The sequence below is a fragment of the Camarhynchus parvulus genome, chromosome 4 (assembly GCF_901933205.1).
Source record: "Camarhynchus parvulus chromosome 4, STF_HiC, whole genome shotgun sequence".
Classification (NCBI taxonomy): Eukaryota; Metazoa; Chordata; class Aves; order Passeriformes; family Thraupidae; genus Camarhynchus; species Camarhynchus parvulus.
The window spans coordinates 32,297,710-32,315,115 of NC_044574.1; the positions used below are offsets into that span (position 1 = coordinate 32,297,710).

At 38.2% G+C, this 17,406-nt stretch overlaps 1 protein-coding gene across 1 annotated transcript in view; it reads left to right on the plus strand.

The window, feature by feature from the left end:
- Positions 1 to 17,406, plus strand: part of ACSL1 (acyl-CoA synthetase long chain family member 1) — a 38,266-nt gene that overhangs the window by 11,816 nt on the left and 9,044 nt on the right. The window contains exons 3-12 of the mRNA XM_030946946.1: positions 3,400 to 3,514; positions 3,887 to 3,951; positions 5,174 to 5,275; positions 8,866 to 8,965; positions 9,133 to 9,311; positions 12,020 to 12,052; positions 12,230 to 12,281; positions 13,046 to 13,119; positions 13,883 to 13,960; positions 16,265 to 16,399. Of these exons, the coding sequence (XP_030802806.1) occupies positions 3,400 to 3,514; positions 3,887 to 3,951; positions 5,174 to 5,275; positions 8,866 to 8,965; positions 9,133 to 9,311; positions 12,020 to 12,052; positions 12,230 to 12,281; positions 13,046 to 13,119; positions 13,883 to 13,960; positions 16,265 to 16,399 (933 nt within the window). The remainder of the gene's footprint in view (positions 1 to 3,399; positions 3,515 to 3,886; positions 3,952 to 5,173; positions 5,276 to 8,865; positions 8,966 to 9,132; positions 9,312 to 12,019; positions 12,053 to 12,229; positions 12,282 to 13,045; positions 13,120 to 13,882; positions 13,961 to 16,264; positions 16,400 to 17,406) is intronic.

Genomic DNA, 17,406 nt, shown 5'->3' on the forward strand with positions numbered 1-17,406 from the left:
CCAAAGTTTTGATTTGGTAGGCCAGCACCCTGTGACCCATTTTAACAATCCCTGGATGAACAAAAAGATTGCACATGTAGTTGAAAATGAGTGCAAAGAGTTACTGAAGTGGCAGGGGTACATTGCCCAGAGCCCCTGTCAGCCTGGCCTTGAACATTTCCAGGGATGTCATCCACATCTGGATCTGTCTGCCTGTAGATTGCTTTCCTTCCACTGGTGACTAACAGCTGAGTAACTTTGGCTGTTGCTTTTGTGTGCAGGTGTATGGCTGCCAAATATATTAAATCTTGCTTTAAAATTTTTTATTTGTCCCAACTTATGCTATGTAGAAGAATAGGATAGAAATAAATATTGGGATGTCAGTATTTTCTAGAAATAAGACCAGATTTGACTGGCTTTTTTATTCCCTTAAGAAAAAATATTCAAATATGGTGAGAAGTATTCAACTCATGAAAACTTTGTCTTCTTACATTTTTCTGGTACATTACCAGAATTCTAGCGTGCCTTGTCTTTCAAGAATCACTTGATTACACATGTGCTTATCTCCCTATGAATGATCAGTTTTAGGTGCTGTATGCTTTCTTAGGGAGTAGCGTGCTTAAGATTACATGGCTGGTTTGGAAACTCTGGTTTATACTACTTGCTGCTCAGAATAAGTATGTTGGTGACCTAAGCACCACTTGCTAGTATACTTTCCTTCCCGGGTAAAGGGAAATTTCTCTCCTCTCTGAGGCATGGTGGAGTCTACAGTGTGCTTTGACATTACTGCTAATCCTAAGAACCCTGTGTCAAATCCATGGCTTGAACAAAAGCAGTTACTTTATATGACCTGAATAGGCCTTGATAGAGTAACATACACTCTGTTGTAAAATAAATCTGTTTCCTTCAGATGCTGCTATTTTTAACCAATGCCAAGGTTTTACTTCATGACTAGCACTTGATGTGCAGTAGGGTAATTTCCTGCAAGTCTCTGAGCTGCTGCAAGTGCTGCTTTACACAAGTAACTAGAATCTGTTCTCAAATTAATCAGCTTTTATTGCCTGGCTATTTTAAAAACAGTTATTAAAACTGACAACCCTTTTGACTGCTTATCTTTTTACTGGACAGATCTATTAGATGCCAATCAAACTAACCTATGTGAAGTCAGCCAAACATTCCAGTCCTGAGGTTCAGATACCTGGTGGTAATGACCAGTGATTTTTTTAAAAAGTTTGCTGCAAACAGAACTTTCCCTCATATTGCACAAACATTCTGGATAAAGAACTGTTTTGACTAGGTCTTAAAACAGTAGTTCTTGCTGCTTTCAAGCAAAATGTAGATGAGATCTGTTGCTTAGTAGATGAGTAAGTTTAGACCTTGCATTACGCTCCTGGTTTGATCTTCAACATACCTGGGAGTATTTCACTGCATCAATAATGTTGAACTCCTTATGGCCTTCACACAAGGAGATGGGTGTTTTTCTGAAAAACTTTTATTCTAAGACTGTTGAAAATCCAGTCAATTCTACTTTACTATAGGAAAAAGAACAAAGTAAAGCAAAAGTGAAAGTTGTCTGTTTCCCCTTACTGAAAACTTACAAGAACCAATGGGAACTTTTCAACAGCAGTCTGTTAGAGAGTTCCTCTTTTTTCAGGACAGTGCCATCATTCTTGTATCTAAGCCGTGTACTGTCTGATAACTCATATTCAAATTTGGTTAGTGCCTCAGGCCCTGAAAAAGTTGCTTTTGTGGTGCTGTGTAATAGGGCATGTAAACAAAACAGTAGTAGCCCACATGAGGAGAAACAAATACTTCTTGACTCCTCTTGCTGAGGAATGGCTTAGGCTATTGTATTTCACCTAATGTGGGAATTATACCACGTCAGACGTGGTACATGTGATACACTGCACTTGTTGATATTACCTGTGGCCATGGTAACAAACTACATTGTGTGATCTTTCTTAGATTAGCTCCAGAGTGGCAGCACTGGGAAAATCTAGAAGATGACCTTGATTATCCAAGATCTGAGAACCCAGTGAAATAAAGCATGCAGTCTTGCTTTTCTTTCCGGGCAGAGACATGTACTAGTGATCTGTAAATTTCCTGTAGAGTAGATGTTGGTCTGAGAGCAAGTACACTCTTGAATTTCTAATGTTATGAATTTTTAGAGGTAAGCCACTCATTAACTTGTTCTGGGTCATGTTCACAGTGTATGTTTCTGCTTACTGTCAAAGGAGTGGCAAGCTCTGCATTACTCATACTGTTTTGCTAAAACAAGTCAGGCTTGTTTTAGTGTAAAAATATTTTTCCTCTCTGTGCCTTTTGTGTGCTAGCTGATTTCTACAGACATGGGTAATATGGCATCTTCTGCACACAAACCTGTATTTATCTAGCTTATACATGAACAGGGGATGTCTGGTCTTCCAGGATACTTTGAAAACCGGAGAAGAACCTATGACTGCATATGAACAGGTTTTAGTTGTGGAGGGTAGACTAACTAAATCTGTGCCTGAATTGTCTAGGGTTTGACTTTCTGAAAGAGCCAGAAATTGATTACGCTGATAGAGAAAATCCTACGCAGTGTTTACTCAAGGCCCTCTGTTAAACCAGCTGGGCTGTTCCTGATAAAAACTTGCTTGTAGGTGTCTGTCATCATAACAGGACTAATTAAGAACTGTGGCCTAATAGTAATTGCATAATTGTAGTTTGTGAAACTTGATTGCTCTCTATAAAATGAGATTATTTAATCAGTCACTCTAGAAAAGGCAGTGTTATATCTAAATTATAGATTCTTGTATTGACTTCCAATTTTAGCTTATCTAAGTGCTCAACAGCTAAAAAAATGGTGATTTCAATTTTGAAGATAGTATTGTCTTGACTGCATTTAAATAAATCAGGAGGAAACCTTTTTTTATAAGATGCAGCTTTTAATTGGATTAAAGGACTCTATGTGGAACAGAGTACTTTGCTTATGAGAACACTTGTTTAGAGTATTGGTGACCATGCTTAAAATAATTTAGGGTTTGAAACCACATATTGAAGTGTGATTATGTTCTGTCATCTTAATTAGAAAAATATATTGGGATTGCACAATTAATATTCTGTCTAGACTGCTCTGAGGCTGGATTTAGGAAGCTGGATGAAATTAATTATGGTGTATATTGCACTTATAGAGTAAAATATTTCTTAAAGTGTTTTGGACAAAATGCCCCTTGTTAGACTTCACTATTCTCATTTGTGCTGTGCTATCATAGGTAGCTGAGGAATAAGATTTTGCCTGGCAGGTTTTTGGTAATGTAGGGAGCAGTTTGACTCTTGAAACAATGTCCTGCAAAACCTTGCATAGTTCTCAAGTTCTCTCAAGAAGAGTATTCCTTCAAGCCACCAAGGGTATCTGACCTTTCTGCTTGCCTTTCTTAGGGTAGTGAGCATGCTCGAAGGTCCTCTCTTCTCAGCAGCGACGAACTGTTGTCATACTACTATGATGATGTGAGAACAGTTTATGATATTTTCCAAAGGGGTTTACAAGTATCAAGTAAGTCTAAAATTAAAGATAATATTTTAAATATGTCAGGAACTACGTATTTGAACTCTTTTGAAGTGCAGCTGGGCTTAGAGGGTCTCTGTCTAGCAATATGATGAATGTATTGGATGTGAATTTTCTTGAGGACAAATTAAATTGCTGTTTTGTGAAACAGAGTTCTGTGAATAAAGTCAGTGCTGTATTCCTTGGTCTAAACTTTGTGGCCTCTGTCCTTTCTCAGCTTCCTTCCCTGCACCCCTGAAAAAAACCCATTTTTCATCTGAAAGTGTGTGCTGAGAATCTAGGGGCTTAACACCAAGAGTGGTGTCAGAACAGAGGAGTTGGAGTTGAATTTTGAGTGACTATCTTTTTTTTTTTTTTTAGATAATGGTCCATGTCTTGGTTTTAGAAAACCGAACCAGCCATATGAATGGATCTCCTATAAAGAGGTAGCCTCTTAGTGCTAGACTTGCTTTTGTTTGCTGAGACCATTGATACAAAATCCAGTAATGTGATATAACAAATTTGAATTATTTATATGTTTTAAAGTAGTAGCAGAATATTGCAGAAAGGTGCTAGTTCCTATTACAGTGTCTTAAAGGAACAGCCTTTATGTGCAAGGGAGAGAAAGAACACCTCCTGCACCTGTTTTGTGAACTCCAAACAATTCTGAAATTAAACCATTATCTTGGCATCTCAATGCTGAATTGTTTAGAACTTGGGTGAAGCAGCAGCTTTGAAGTAATGTTCAGGGGCTCAGACTGTGCTTGCTTCCAAGAGGCTCAGTTTATGCCAGGAGTTCTTTCTACAGGTGATGTTTGGGCTTGCTGACACCTTGTCTCCATAGTCTGAATGACAGTTGTATGGGGTGCTAGCAGATTTGCTTCTAACTAGCAGCATGCTGCTTCTTGATCCCTGAAAATATCTGTATGCAAATCTCCATTAACAGCTGTGCACACTTAGGTTGTTCCTGATTTAATCAGTTGGTCTTCTAATTTGCATAAACCTTGCCTATTGCATGCTGTTAAGGTCATTAAACACCTTCTGTGTGCAACAGACCTCACTTTTTTCCCAAGGTGACTTTGCTGTGAATTTGTTAGGCACAAGCTCTTTTATTAAAGCTTTGCTTTTGGGGTCATGTGACTAACATAGTTTCAAGTCACGTGCTATACAAAAATAATTAAGAAAATTGCCTTCCCAAGCTTTGTTAATAGAACTAAGTGGGTTTTGGCTCCTTGTTCTATTGCTTTTTGAAGGGAGAAATGCTACTCTCATAGGCACTGAATGAGGTAAAAGGAGGGTGTAAGTAATGCCTGTGATTAAACTGAAATATTATGTTTAATCATTCCAGGGTCACTTCTTGGGTTTAACACACATACAGCAAAACAGCCTTTTCTGTGTTTGTGTGCTGAACTTCTAAACTTATACTTAACACTTTCAATTTTCACTGGATCAAATGTTTCTTCTGCTGCATATTGAGTGCAAGTGTAATAATTACAATCAGTGCCACGTAATGGCACTGCAATGTTTAGGCTGTCAGTCACAAAGGGCATCCAAAATAGTCTAAAAAACTTCTCTCTCATTCATACCAATTAATAATTGTTGAGGAGAGTTAGCAGTTATGAGCTTGCTCTTATTTTTTTTGTTCTCCCTCTTTTTTTGCCCCTCCAGGTTTCAGACAGAGCTGAGTATGTGGGTTCTGCATTACTGCACCGAGGCTTCAAACCATCTCATGTTCAGTACATAGGAATCTTTTCACAGAACAGACCTGAGGTAACTAAACTATCATTTTGTGTATTTGTGGTCTGGCCATTACTAAAAGGGCCTACTCCTTTATCTCTTGGTAGTGTACTTCCCTACTGAGAGCCCATTTGGTGTTAGGAGAAGCCTAAAGACTGACATTGTAGACCCATGAGCTATAGACATGGCACCTTTTACCTAAGAACCAAAACTAGTAGTTGACACCATGGTTGTCATATATTGTTGTGTTTTGGTTGGAGATTTTTTTTTTTGTTTTTGCCCCTAGAGCTAAATGCAGAAGGCTGGAGAGCAGAAAAAAATCAGGGAGTTCAGAAAAACTTAACTAATTATCTTTTTTCCACGTTATAGAAGCAGCTTGTTTAATAGGAAGTGAATGTAGTTCTTAGTGAATGTAAACACTGTTTGGTTTCTCTTTAAAAGTAACATAGGAGAATCTAGATAGTTGAAAGTGACAGGAAGTCACAAGGAGGTGTTTAAACTTTTAAAACACCAAGGAACAGTTAGTGATTAAATATTTGGACAAAAATGTGTTAAGGTGATAATTCTTGTGTTTGCCAGAGGTCCTGGGCACAAAGAATCTGGGAGGGGAAAACTGCTGCTGAAGGCAAAAATTGGAAATAAATTTAATAGAAGTGGGTAGAAAGACTTAAGGTGGCACAATTAAAAATCACCTGAGACAGCCATGGGGATATTCAGGTTGATGGTGCCTATGCATTTTAACCCATAAAGTGGTTCTAGATTGCCCTTTCTAAAAAATTGTAAAATATTCAGTAAGTATATGTTCTCTAGACTTGTTTATTAAATCTGTTTTATAGGACTGAATTTCTCTAACCTAGGTTTGTGTATAGTAGTTTGAGCTAGTACTTGCTGCACTGAGCTAGTTCAGTGTAAACCTATATCAAGACAGGGAACTGCTTCTTACCCTTTATCAAAAGGATACTGTCCCTCTTAATTAAACACTCTTGTTTATGTTTGCCATTATCAAAGGACATCCACAGTTCTGACAGGGTTAGAAGTTCTATCACTGTCTTGGTCTCTTGTTGTCACTAAAATGCAAGCTGTATGACAAGTGACTGTGGCTTCCTTCTTTCTCTCTCAGGCTACACCCTAAGAAACTCCCAAGCTGTTGGGTTTTCCTGATGGAATTCTATTTCTAACAGCCGTAGATTTATTTCTGTAATAAAGAAGGCTGGAATATTCAGTTAGGAAGCTGTTAAATGACATGGAGCTACAGACTCTACAGTTCAGCTTCCTGTGCATACAACATGATGAACCAGAAGTAAAAAAGGGAGACAGATGTTTTTGTTGTGCCCATTTGAATTGTTTCTCTATAGAGCTAAGTGTGCAAGGTCTCTGCTGGGTTAGTGTATTTCTGAAGGAGAGCATGGAGTTTTGCTCTTGGATCACAGAAATACAGTGCTTAAGTTGTATTGCTTTGAGTTGGTTCAGGAGGAAGATTAAGAGATTTTTTTTAACCATCAATTTTAAATCTGGGATTTTCCCTGCTCAAAAGTACTGGATGGGTGTTGTGACACCCCAGTCATAATCACTAATCCAGACAGGAGAATATGTGAAGATTTTTTTTGTATGAAATTATTCACATTTGTTATTTCAGGGAACAGCTGCTGGGGAAATCCCCTAATGGGGAAAATCCTAGCAAAACCAAAAATTGGATTTGTAAATAAAAGTACTACTTTGAGTTCCTGGAAAACAGTCATCTCTTCTAGAAGTGGGGAGGTTTTGTTTTGATTGAGAGAAAACACAACAATGAAGTATGGTTTTCCCTTACAGAGGATCAGAACCATGTGAGAAAAGAAACTAAAAGTCTGACTGTCTATATTTAGTACTAGTTGCTTGCTTGGGCTTTGAGAGCACTTGAGTGTCATGGTTTGATATTTACATTTACTCATAATTTTAGATGCAAAATGGAAAAAAGTGTCTTGGTAGCCCAGAAAATAAAGATGCTGGTTGTACTGTTGAGAATGATGTGCAAGAGTTGTTGCAGGTTGAAAAAGGAAGCTTTTATGGCTGTGTGCAGTTTCTGAAGTCTTTTTGTAGTAGACCCCTACCCTATTAAAATAACTTCTAAACTTCTGGCTGCTGAACAGCAGCCCAGTTGTTCCCTTTTTACATGTCCTGGAGGATGCCATTTAGCAAGAGCTATTCAGTGGACCCTTTTATGGCTATTATAAATGTGCCTGCTTAGACTTACCAATATGTGTAATGTCTTCATGAAAGTCTAGTTACCTGTTAGCTGGCCTTGCACTAGTTTTATAAGAAGTCTTTTTGGACAAGAGGTGTACAACTTGCCCATTGCATGAATGCTGTTAGAAAAATTTCCTGTGTTTAAGGCTGTCTGAATCAATAGAGTACTTTGGGAAACTGACCCCTAATAAACAGTTTGTAAAACTGAGATTTGACAACTTTGACATAGTCTCTATTAGATATTTTATGGAATAATCAGCTGAATCATATTTAAACTTGTCATCATGAGGGGGTGAGGTGGCTGCTGGTCCTGAAAAGCCCTGGAAAGTGTAACAGTTTGAGGGAGGGTAAAGGAAACACCCTTGTTAGTGCAAATCTTGTTGAGTTGTAAGTTCTGGTAAGTTTTAAAGATGCATGCTGTTTTGTTCCTGTCATTGGGACTGACTAAAGGTACTGAGAGTTTTTGCCAGTCATTGATGGGAAAATCAGAAGTTCTAGTTCTGCTCACCTCTTCATGTGTCTGGAGGTTCCTGTTTGAGAAGTTGCATGCTATTCTGTATTTTGGTGTAGCTAGTTGGTTACAAACTACACCCAAGAGTTACTATCAGAAAAAAAGAGTTGCATTACTGTCTTACCTTGATGATACTTTGGATGAAAATAGGTTGGCTGTAAAGCATAACTCACAACACATCATAAAGCTGCAATATTCATTATGTTTATTGAGTACTACACTCGTTAGCAGGTAAATCCTTCTTACTGCAGCTTGCAGGGATGTAATTGCATTTTTTAATAGAAGTCTTCCTATAAATAAGAATGGTTAGTTTTGAGCAATGCTGAGAAACTTTCTGGGGCTGACTCTCCAAAGGACTTTAATTGCATGTGTTGCATGTCTGACCATCAAATGAGATGTGCATTATGTAGGGGTAGGAATACTGTGTGTATATAAATTTAACGTGTGGTCAAGACATAAGTGAGTCCTTCACTGATTTATGGTAATAAGGAAAATTGAAAGCTTTGCCTACCTCAATAACACAAACCCAATAAAAAGTACTGTACTCTTGCTCAAAGTCTTTCTGTTAGTTGGTAAACTAAGGAGACAGGTAACATTAACTGCTTTTTTCAAAAGTACTTAATATTATTTTTACGGATAGGATTGAATTTTATTGGATTCTTTCCTAGAGCTCTTTATTATTTGGGGATTTTTTCTTTCTTCCACAGATAAAAATTGAGTAGGTATTCAAAGTGAAAAAACAATAAAAACTGCCACTTTCTAAAAAGACTTGTCCATGTAAGCTGTGTCCTGTTAGCTTCCTTGTTAGATTTTAAAAATGAATCTTTCGTGGAGGTCTGTTGCAATAAGCAAAACGTAGTGACTTCTATCTCTTCTCTTTGTGCAGTGGGTTATCATTGAACAGGCATGCTATGCGTTCTCCATGGTGGTGGTGCCACTCTATGATACACTGGGAGCTGAAGCTATTACATACATTGTGAACAAAGGTAGGACACTTTCAGTAGCTCAGCAACTGAATATATGAGGGCAGAGCTGAGTGAGGGCAGAGCTGTAGCCTTCTTCAGAAAAGCCTTCCATTGCAACATACTGAAGTACGTATGGATCTAGTCTAAACTGAATTTGTCATCTTGATAATATAGTTCTTTTTCATCAGCTGACTTGTCATTGGTTTTCTGTGACAAACCTGACAAGGCCAGACTTCTGCTAACCAGTGTGGAAAAGGGAGAAACTCCAATACTCAACACCATTGTTATCATGGATTCTTTTGATGTGGATCTTGTGGAACGTGGTAAAAAGTGTGGTGTGGAAGTCTTCAGCATGAGAGAAATAGAGGTAAGAACTGCTTAACTGCTTTAATCCCATTTGCTTGCCATGGATTAGTTTCAAAATCCTTAATTATCTCTTGGATTGAAGTTTACTCAAAATATAAAAAATAATAGGAGGAAAACAACTTGCTAATGGTATTTCACAATGCTCAAAGTATAAAAGTGGATATACCAAAATGACAGCATGAAAGCTTATTAGCATAGTCCAAGACTGAAGACTAGATCTGAGTGTTAAGGCTTGCCCATGTGAAGCATAATGTAATAATTATATACTGTGACTAATATTTCAGAAATTCTTATTTCAAGAAGAGCCTGTGTAGCTTTTGGTCTTGTGAAAAATGGCACTTTTCCCTGTACACTGCATCTACAAGATGTTTTCTGGGAGAGAAGGAACATGTCAGTCAACCTCTTTCAGGATAAGGTTATGGTGATATAGGGGGATGAACTTTCAGGCTTTGAAAGTAGCAATCATTTTTATTAACCACCTGGTGTCAAGTTTTCGTTTTGCATGTAGCTTTTGTGTGCGTAGATCTCTTATGCAAGTTTATTTCATAACTTCACTCATTTGGAGAACCTTCTTCCAGGATCAAATTGCATGAGGTATCTTTGCTCTGAGATTATGAAATTGGGGTTAGGCTGGTTCCAGATGCAGTTCTGATGAAGGCTTGGCTCACTAGACTTTGACTATCTCCAGATAAATGTACTTGTCTTGTGCAGGTGCCAGTAACTGGTGTGAAATGTCTCATTTCACTGAACTTGTTTTCATACCAGTTAAGACAGCTATGTTAATAGGGCCACCTTCTGGTAAAGATACAAACATGTCAGCACACCTTCTCTCAAAAGACTGACTGGCAAACTGGCCTCATTAAGAGTGCCAGGTTAAAACAGGGCTAAAAACATGAAGTAGGGCTAGAGTTAAATGGCTTACAGTTCACTGGCGAAAGGGTTGGGTTAAACTTTAAAAAAGAGTGGTCCAACTGTAAATTGTTAGAATAAAATGAGATTTTTTCCTTGAGCTGAACTGCAGTTTTTGACAGAGGAAGGTGCTATCCACTGGATCTTGTAGCTATGGAAAAACAAAACTGAGGGTAAATGTTGCCTTTAGAAAAGGTGTTTGTATGTGTAAGTAATGATGTTCAGTAGTAGTATATAGCTCTTATTTCATTAATGCAAACATCAAGTGTTAAGTAATAGGTGTTCCAAGAGCCTTTTGTTTAAATTTCTGACAAGAAGTTAGAGGCAAGCTTAAATAATTGTAGTAGTCCTTCCCTGAACAGGAAAGTTTTGTCACTTGTTTTTTTTAAGGGGTTAGTGACTTAGATTGTCTCCTGAAAGGTAACAATGAGCTGTTTAGGAGCTTAGACTAGAATGATTATTTCTAGCTTTGAGTAGTTGTTTTCTGGATTTCTGGCTTGAGCTTCTTGCTCAGCTGTGCATGGGTTGTGTGAACTGTTCTGCTGTGAATGCCCTAGAAGCCATCAGCTTAGTTTCTGATGCCCAGTATCTGTATGTATCATGTGGTTACTTGTAGCTGAGTAAATAAATGGCTCTTTAGTGGGAAGAGATGGTGGAGTTTCGTTGTAAGAGATCAAAACAAGTGTCTGGAGACTTGTATATTCAGTAAATCCCAGATTTTACTCAAAGCAGGTTGTAGGGAGGTACTGAGCTTATCAGTGGTATGTGGAGGTGTGTTTTGAGCAGACAGCTATGTTGCCATAGTGGTAAATCTTTGCATAATGCACCCTTTCAAAAAGGCAGGCCTACAGGTATGGGAATGTTAACTGTCTTTCCAGACATTCCCTTTGTCTTAAACCTCCTTGGGTAAATCCAAGAGCTACATGATACTAAAGAACTCTAGGGTTCAAAGGAATGCATATGTTATTATTATATACTTGGAATGTAAAGGCAGTGGTGAAGTTGGTGTCTGTCCTCAAAGATACACTTCTTCCAAGGATACACTTAACAGAAGGTCCTCTTTAACTTGTCCTTAAGCCAGTATTGTTTCTAGTTTTAAATAGGCATGACAGTAGTTAAGTCTTGGTTTGAAACTTTAAAGCTCATAGATACTGAACATTGGTTTGCAGATGTTTCCTCTTATTTGCCATACCCTTGATGGTAAAAGGATTGTTTTGGTATCCTTTCCCTTCTGCCTAAAGAACCCTAACATCAGTGGTCAGGTCTGAATAACTAAGGAGGAAAAAGGGTTCTGGATGAGTTTCTCCTGTATAGAAAGTTCAAACCAGCAATGAAACTCAGTCTTCCTTCATTTAACCAGTAATTGTTGGTGGCACATCTTTTGCATGAGGTATAGGATTGATTGATTGTCTGTCTTATCATAACCTTGAGTTTCCCTGGGGAGTGACTTCTAGTTTATTAGCTGGAGAAAAGCCTTGTGAGTTTTAGATAATTTATCACTTTTTCATTTGTAGAACATGGTAGTTATTCTCTGTATTTTTGAAATGTGCTTTAAAGCCTTTGTTACTCTTACATTAACCAGAAAATCACAGAATGGTTTGGTTGGAAGGAACCTTAAAGATCTGGTTCCCATCCACCCTCCAGCCATGGGCAGGGATTGCTGCACTGGGTTGCTAAACAGGTTAAAATGCCTTAGCAGAGAGTCTAAATAATGAAGTATTACAGTATTTAGTAATGTTTGGTAAATTTAAAACAAGAAAGCTACATGTTTATGTCTACACTTTCTTCTCCTTTCTGCAGGAGCTAGGAAGAGCACACAGGCAAAAACCTATGGTAAGTGTGACATTGATTCAAGTGGAAATGTGAAGCTGGTTAGCATTCTTTAGATCAAGCTAGCAAATCTTCCTATCTCCCATAGCTCAGAAATAACACTAGTACCCTGATGTTTCGTCCAGGAAAATGTTTTCCCTTGCTGTCTTAACCATACTAATACTTTCTTAACTCTTGTAGCCTCCAAAGCCAGAAGATCTAGCAATCATCTGTTTCACCAGTGGAACAACAGGTACACCTTGTTACATTATGTGGAATTTATTATTCTGTGTGTGCACAATTAATTCAGAAGCCCTCCTACTTCCCCTCCAAGATTTCCCCCTGCTGCTGCACCTTTCTGGCAAGTAGCAGCTGGGGTAGTGTTACAGTAAAGTTCCCTTGGATTTTTAAATCTTTTTTCCTGTTTATTAATACAGAGTTGCAGTATTGGGGGGTGGAGGTGTTAATGTTTTTGGGTTTAGAAACAAATAATGAATTTATATTTACAAAACAATAAGGGCTCTGCATCAGACTATCAATTCTTCCATAGTGGTTTTTTTGTACTTTATCAGCAAAATTGTTCTATAGGTCTAAGAACCTTGCTGTAAGACCAAAACAGACTGTCTAGGTGTCACTCACTTGACATTTGTGATGTTCATACCCACTGGCATGGAGCATAAGGAAAGAATACAGCAGCAAGCTATATGTTTAAAACAGATGTGAGAACAGAAATTAATCTGGATTTGATAGCTGCATCTTCACAGAAGAGTTGAGTTTTGAGTAAGAGACAGATCAAAAAATATGGTTTCTTAAGGTTTCAGCCTCCTTAAAAAGTTAAGACTTCATCATAAACTGATTACTTAACTGCTGCCAGCTGTTCTTGACAGTGTTTTGTTTAATTGATACACAAAGAAATGTATTCGTATCAAAGAATGCTATCACATTCGTTTTGCCACTGCTACCTTAACTTCAAGGATCTGAATTTCCCTGTTGAATCCTGATGTCCTTCTTCCTTAGGAAACCCTAAAGGAGCTATGATCACTCATCAAAACATAGTCAGCAATGCTTCAGCTTTTATCAAATCTACAGAGGTAAACTGAAAGTATAAACATTGTGGACTTGCTTGAAGGGAAATAATCTCATGGGTAAACAAACATTGAAGTCTCTACCTTTGGTCTTAAGCTTTAGTAAGATCCAAGTGAAAATGTTGCTTGACAGCACTCTTGGTCCACTAGTCAGAAGTCAGTGTTTATTGGTTATTCTGCCAGGGTCAAGAACCCAACAGATTTCCAGTCTGTTCTGATGTAACCAAAATGATAGGATGATCCTGATGTGAATGTAGGTTACCTTCTGCCATGGGTTTACAGTGTTTCTCATTAGTGCAAGGAGTACTGTTTCTAAATTAAGCAACTGGTCTCACAGTTAGCTCATGTAAGGTACTTTTGATATTGACCTTGGGGTAAATAAGGTAAACAAACTTCCTAATCTTAGATGAAAGTATATTTTTTCAAACCAATGCTATTTTAATCTCTATTGTCCCCCTACTCTCCCAATATATGTAATGGAACTCTGTGTGGTTTATATCAGAATTTATTTCTTTTCAGAATTCTATGAATGATAAGTTGTAATAATTTGGTCACTGTACTCAACTCTAAAAGATTATTGTTTCTGCTGTGTCTTTACTCACACTAGAAAGTCGTTGCTGTAGTCTTTAATAAAAAAAACAATGCAGCTTCATTACAAGCAAAACCAAAGTAGGGGCTGTGCTCTAGAGTTTAGATGCTAGATTTTACTGTTGTGTTTATTTAGGCAAAATAGACTCAATGAGAATTAAACTTTTGCTAACACTTCCAGAAATCATTTACGCCTTCTTCTGATGATGTGCTGATATCATTCCTGCCCCTGGCTCATATGTTTGAGAGAATTGTTGAGGTAAGCATCTGTTTGTTGTACTAAATTACTGAGAAGCTTACTTTTCTTATAGAATGCATCCAGGTGAAATATGCTCTTCCTACTTGACTCTTATAAATGTGTGTGAAAGCTTGAAATAAGGTTCAGGAAAGTAGTGTCCCATAAACAGTACATGGTGAGCTCTAGACAATTGGTTTTCATGCCAAAATATAAACATTAACCTTAGAGCTAGGGTTAATTAGAAACTGGTTTACTAGAACATGAGGCAATCCCTTAGCACATGTACACTGCCTAGAAATTCCCTCCAGAATAATTAGTGCATTATTAAAAATCCATGCCATTCTTTAGTCTGCAAACTTAAAAATTTTATTTTATAAGGAGGCATCCTGTTTGCTTACACAAAACTAATTTTAAGTTAAATTCACCATTGCTTCCAAGGAATTTCAGTAAAGAGGAATGGATTTTGTTTCAGGGTAGTTTTCTTCTAGGAAATGGAAGTGTCGTTTAAAGCCATGTCAATGACAAACTTTGAAGTTCTCTTGGATCACTTGTTTTACCATATAGCAAAATCTGAGGCTTAGTTTTTGAGAATGAAAGGGCTGCAGTTGTCTTAATGCTGGCAGTCTTGAAGACCTCTGGGCCCATTTTGGGTGCTAGTCATTATTGAATGGATGCAATTCCATTGTGCCTTTACAGTATGTAAGAAATCTATGTATTAATTACTGCACTTACTGAAGTTGAATTAACACCTTTCCCTCAGGTGAGATTGCAAATACATATGTTGAAGTTTTATAGAGGGAGCATCTGTGCAAGCATGAAAAATGCATATGAAGCCAGAAATTGTTGCATGACTTCCATTAGGAGTCCTATGTTTTCTACAGAAAGTCCGTGTGTGTATATATATATAAGCAAAAATGTCTGCATTCATATGTGTGTGTCTCTGTGTGTATATATATGTTACAAAGATTTGGAACAGTACACAACTGAGGTCTACAGGTGCCTTTGGGCATTCAGCACTTTTTCTTCCTGGTCACCTTGATATCAGTTATACGTCAGTGTCTGTCTTACTCCCCTGTCTTACACCAGAGCATACAAACAGCTCTGCTCTTGATTATGCAGTAGAAACAGGATAGGAACTTTCATTTTAAAAGAAAAGGTGAAGAGTGTTTGGATTGCAGTATTCCTTTGCTGGTTGAGGCCTGTACAAAATAGGTGGCATAGCTACATAAGGAAATTAACCAAGGCATTATTGGTAAAAAGTAGAAAAGATTTCTTGCTGTTTGGGGTAGATATGAACACAGACTCTGTGAGAACCAGTCTTTACAGTCCTGTTTTAAAGTTGATTTTTCCTTGGTTTTGGCATCATATGGAAGTTAGAGGGTCAATGAACTTGGCTTGACAAATACACTGTTCTTGCTTAGTAAAGGCAGTTGCTGCTCAGTCCATACGGACTGATATATTTGCTGCTTTTAGCAGATGCTGGCAAAATATAGGTAGAGGGGGAAAGTGACACTTTAGCATGTCTCATGCAGTAAATAAGAGGATGGATATTAGGGAATGAAGGAGCAGGTGTTACTGAGGAAGCAGAAGAAATAAAAGCAGATAGGTATAAACACAAGGGAGAGAAGAGATGTTAAACACTAAAAAAGTAGGAAAATAAGGTGAGGTGTGTAAGGTAGGTGGTGAAGCTCCTAGTCTCCTAGCTTCTAGACATAAAATATCGAACACAACAGGATTAAGTCTGCCTACCTTTAAGTGGGTCTGAAGTGTTACAGAAGTAAGCTCTGGCTCTGCTAGAATCTTCTAAAGAGCATCTTGATCAAGAACAAGTCCTCTGCTCGCATCAGTCCTGTGAAATGAGAAAGAAAACCAGAGTGCAAGGATTGGAAATGAAGTAGCAAGTAGGCAGAAATCCTCACTGGCCTAGTAAATAGCATGTGTGGACTATAAATGCAGGATTTCTAGGTACAAAGCAGGGGATAAACAAGTCTAATATTTTAAAATAAGCTTGCTAATTATTTCAAATGGAGAAGTTTTCCTTTTCAGTCTTTTGCTAGCTCTTGAGTCACTGGCATTACCTTATTTGACCAACTGCTCTTTTTGGATAGAGGCTTCTGTGCTAAGCTTGAAAGTGTGGTTTGGGTACACCAGATGTGTCTTGCTACTTGATCTCTCTAGTGCTGTCTTAGTGTGAGAATGCTGTAAAACTAGTCCAGAAGTTGAGAGGATTTAAGGTCAATCTGCTCTGCATAGGACTGTCATACATACAGAGCTGGAACACATTGTACCTCCTGTGTTTTCAGAGTGTTTACTTTTTCCTAACAGTGTGTGGTTCTGTGCCATGGAGCCCGGATAGGATTCTTTCAAGGAGATATCAGACTACTCATGGATGACCTAAAAACACTGCAGCCAACTGTATTTCCTGTAGTACCAAGACTGTTGAACAGAATGTTTGACAAGGTAAGTCTACAGGCATGAGTGCAGGCTTTTAAGAGACTTCATAAAGTTTCTGCTGCCAGAGTAGGAGTAACTGCTTTGTCTAGGATATTAAATTGGCATGCTAACAAATATCTACATCTCTTTCTAAAAGAGAGCTGAAAGTGCAGGGAATAGTACTAGTTGCATTAAAACACTTTCAGGCAGCAAATACTAGTGTTGAAAAGTCTGACTAGGGGACTTGATTCTCTCTATCTTGATTCATGACTTAGTGTTTGCTCTGAGCAAGTTATTTAAGTCTAGTCTACAACACGAAAATGAGGCTTGGCATCTGCATGCCACACTTTTAGCATCTGACTCATGGAGTGGAATTTGCAAAGCAAGGTCAGGTGTTTGCCTGTGTTTGCATGGACACATACAAATTTCCTACATGGCAGCCAGAGTGTGTTCTAGCTGGGAGAACTGTAAACCAGCCAGTTGGGAGTGCTGGGGAGGTGTCTGTAGCCTCACTGTCCTGTGTGTACTGCGTGCCTGCTCACTGTTAACTGAGATGGGAATTTGAAAGTAGATTCTTTCCTGAGCTTCAGATTTTAATTGGCCTTTTGCATATTGGTGACTGAGTACTTTTAGGGTACAACCAGGGGAGCTAAAGGATATAATAAATCCTATGACTGCTAAAGAAATGGCAGAGCTGTCTATGCTGTCTTAGCCAGGAAATTTCTCTGATCATGAGGCTAGAGAAACACCAAGTAACACAAGGTTCTGTTTGGCTTGGGAACAGATGGTGCAACTGGAATCCATTTGGAGGTGAGGAAAACCTGAGACTAGCTTTTAGTACTTAAAATGTAGCTCCTTATTCTGCTCACACATTCTCTACTGGAATTGGAGAAGCACAGTCAAAGCTTGGGACTTTGTTCTTGTGATTTCCTCTTGCTTCTTTAGTCTGCTGCCCTGAGGCTTCCACTGTTTCAGCCTCACCCGCCCTTCCAGTGACCTAGCATGTGAAGCCAGCAGGTTGGGGAATTGCCATA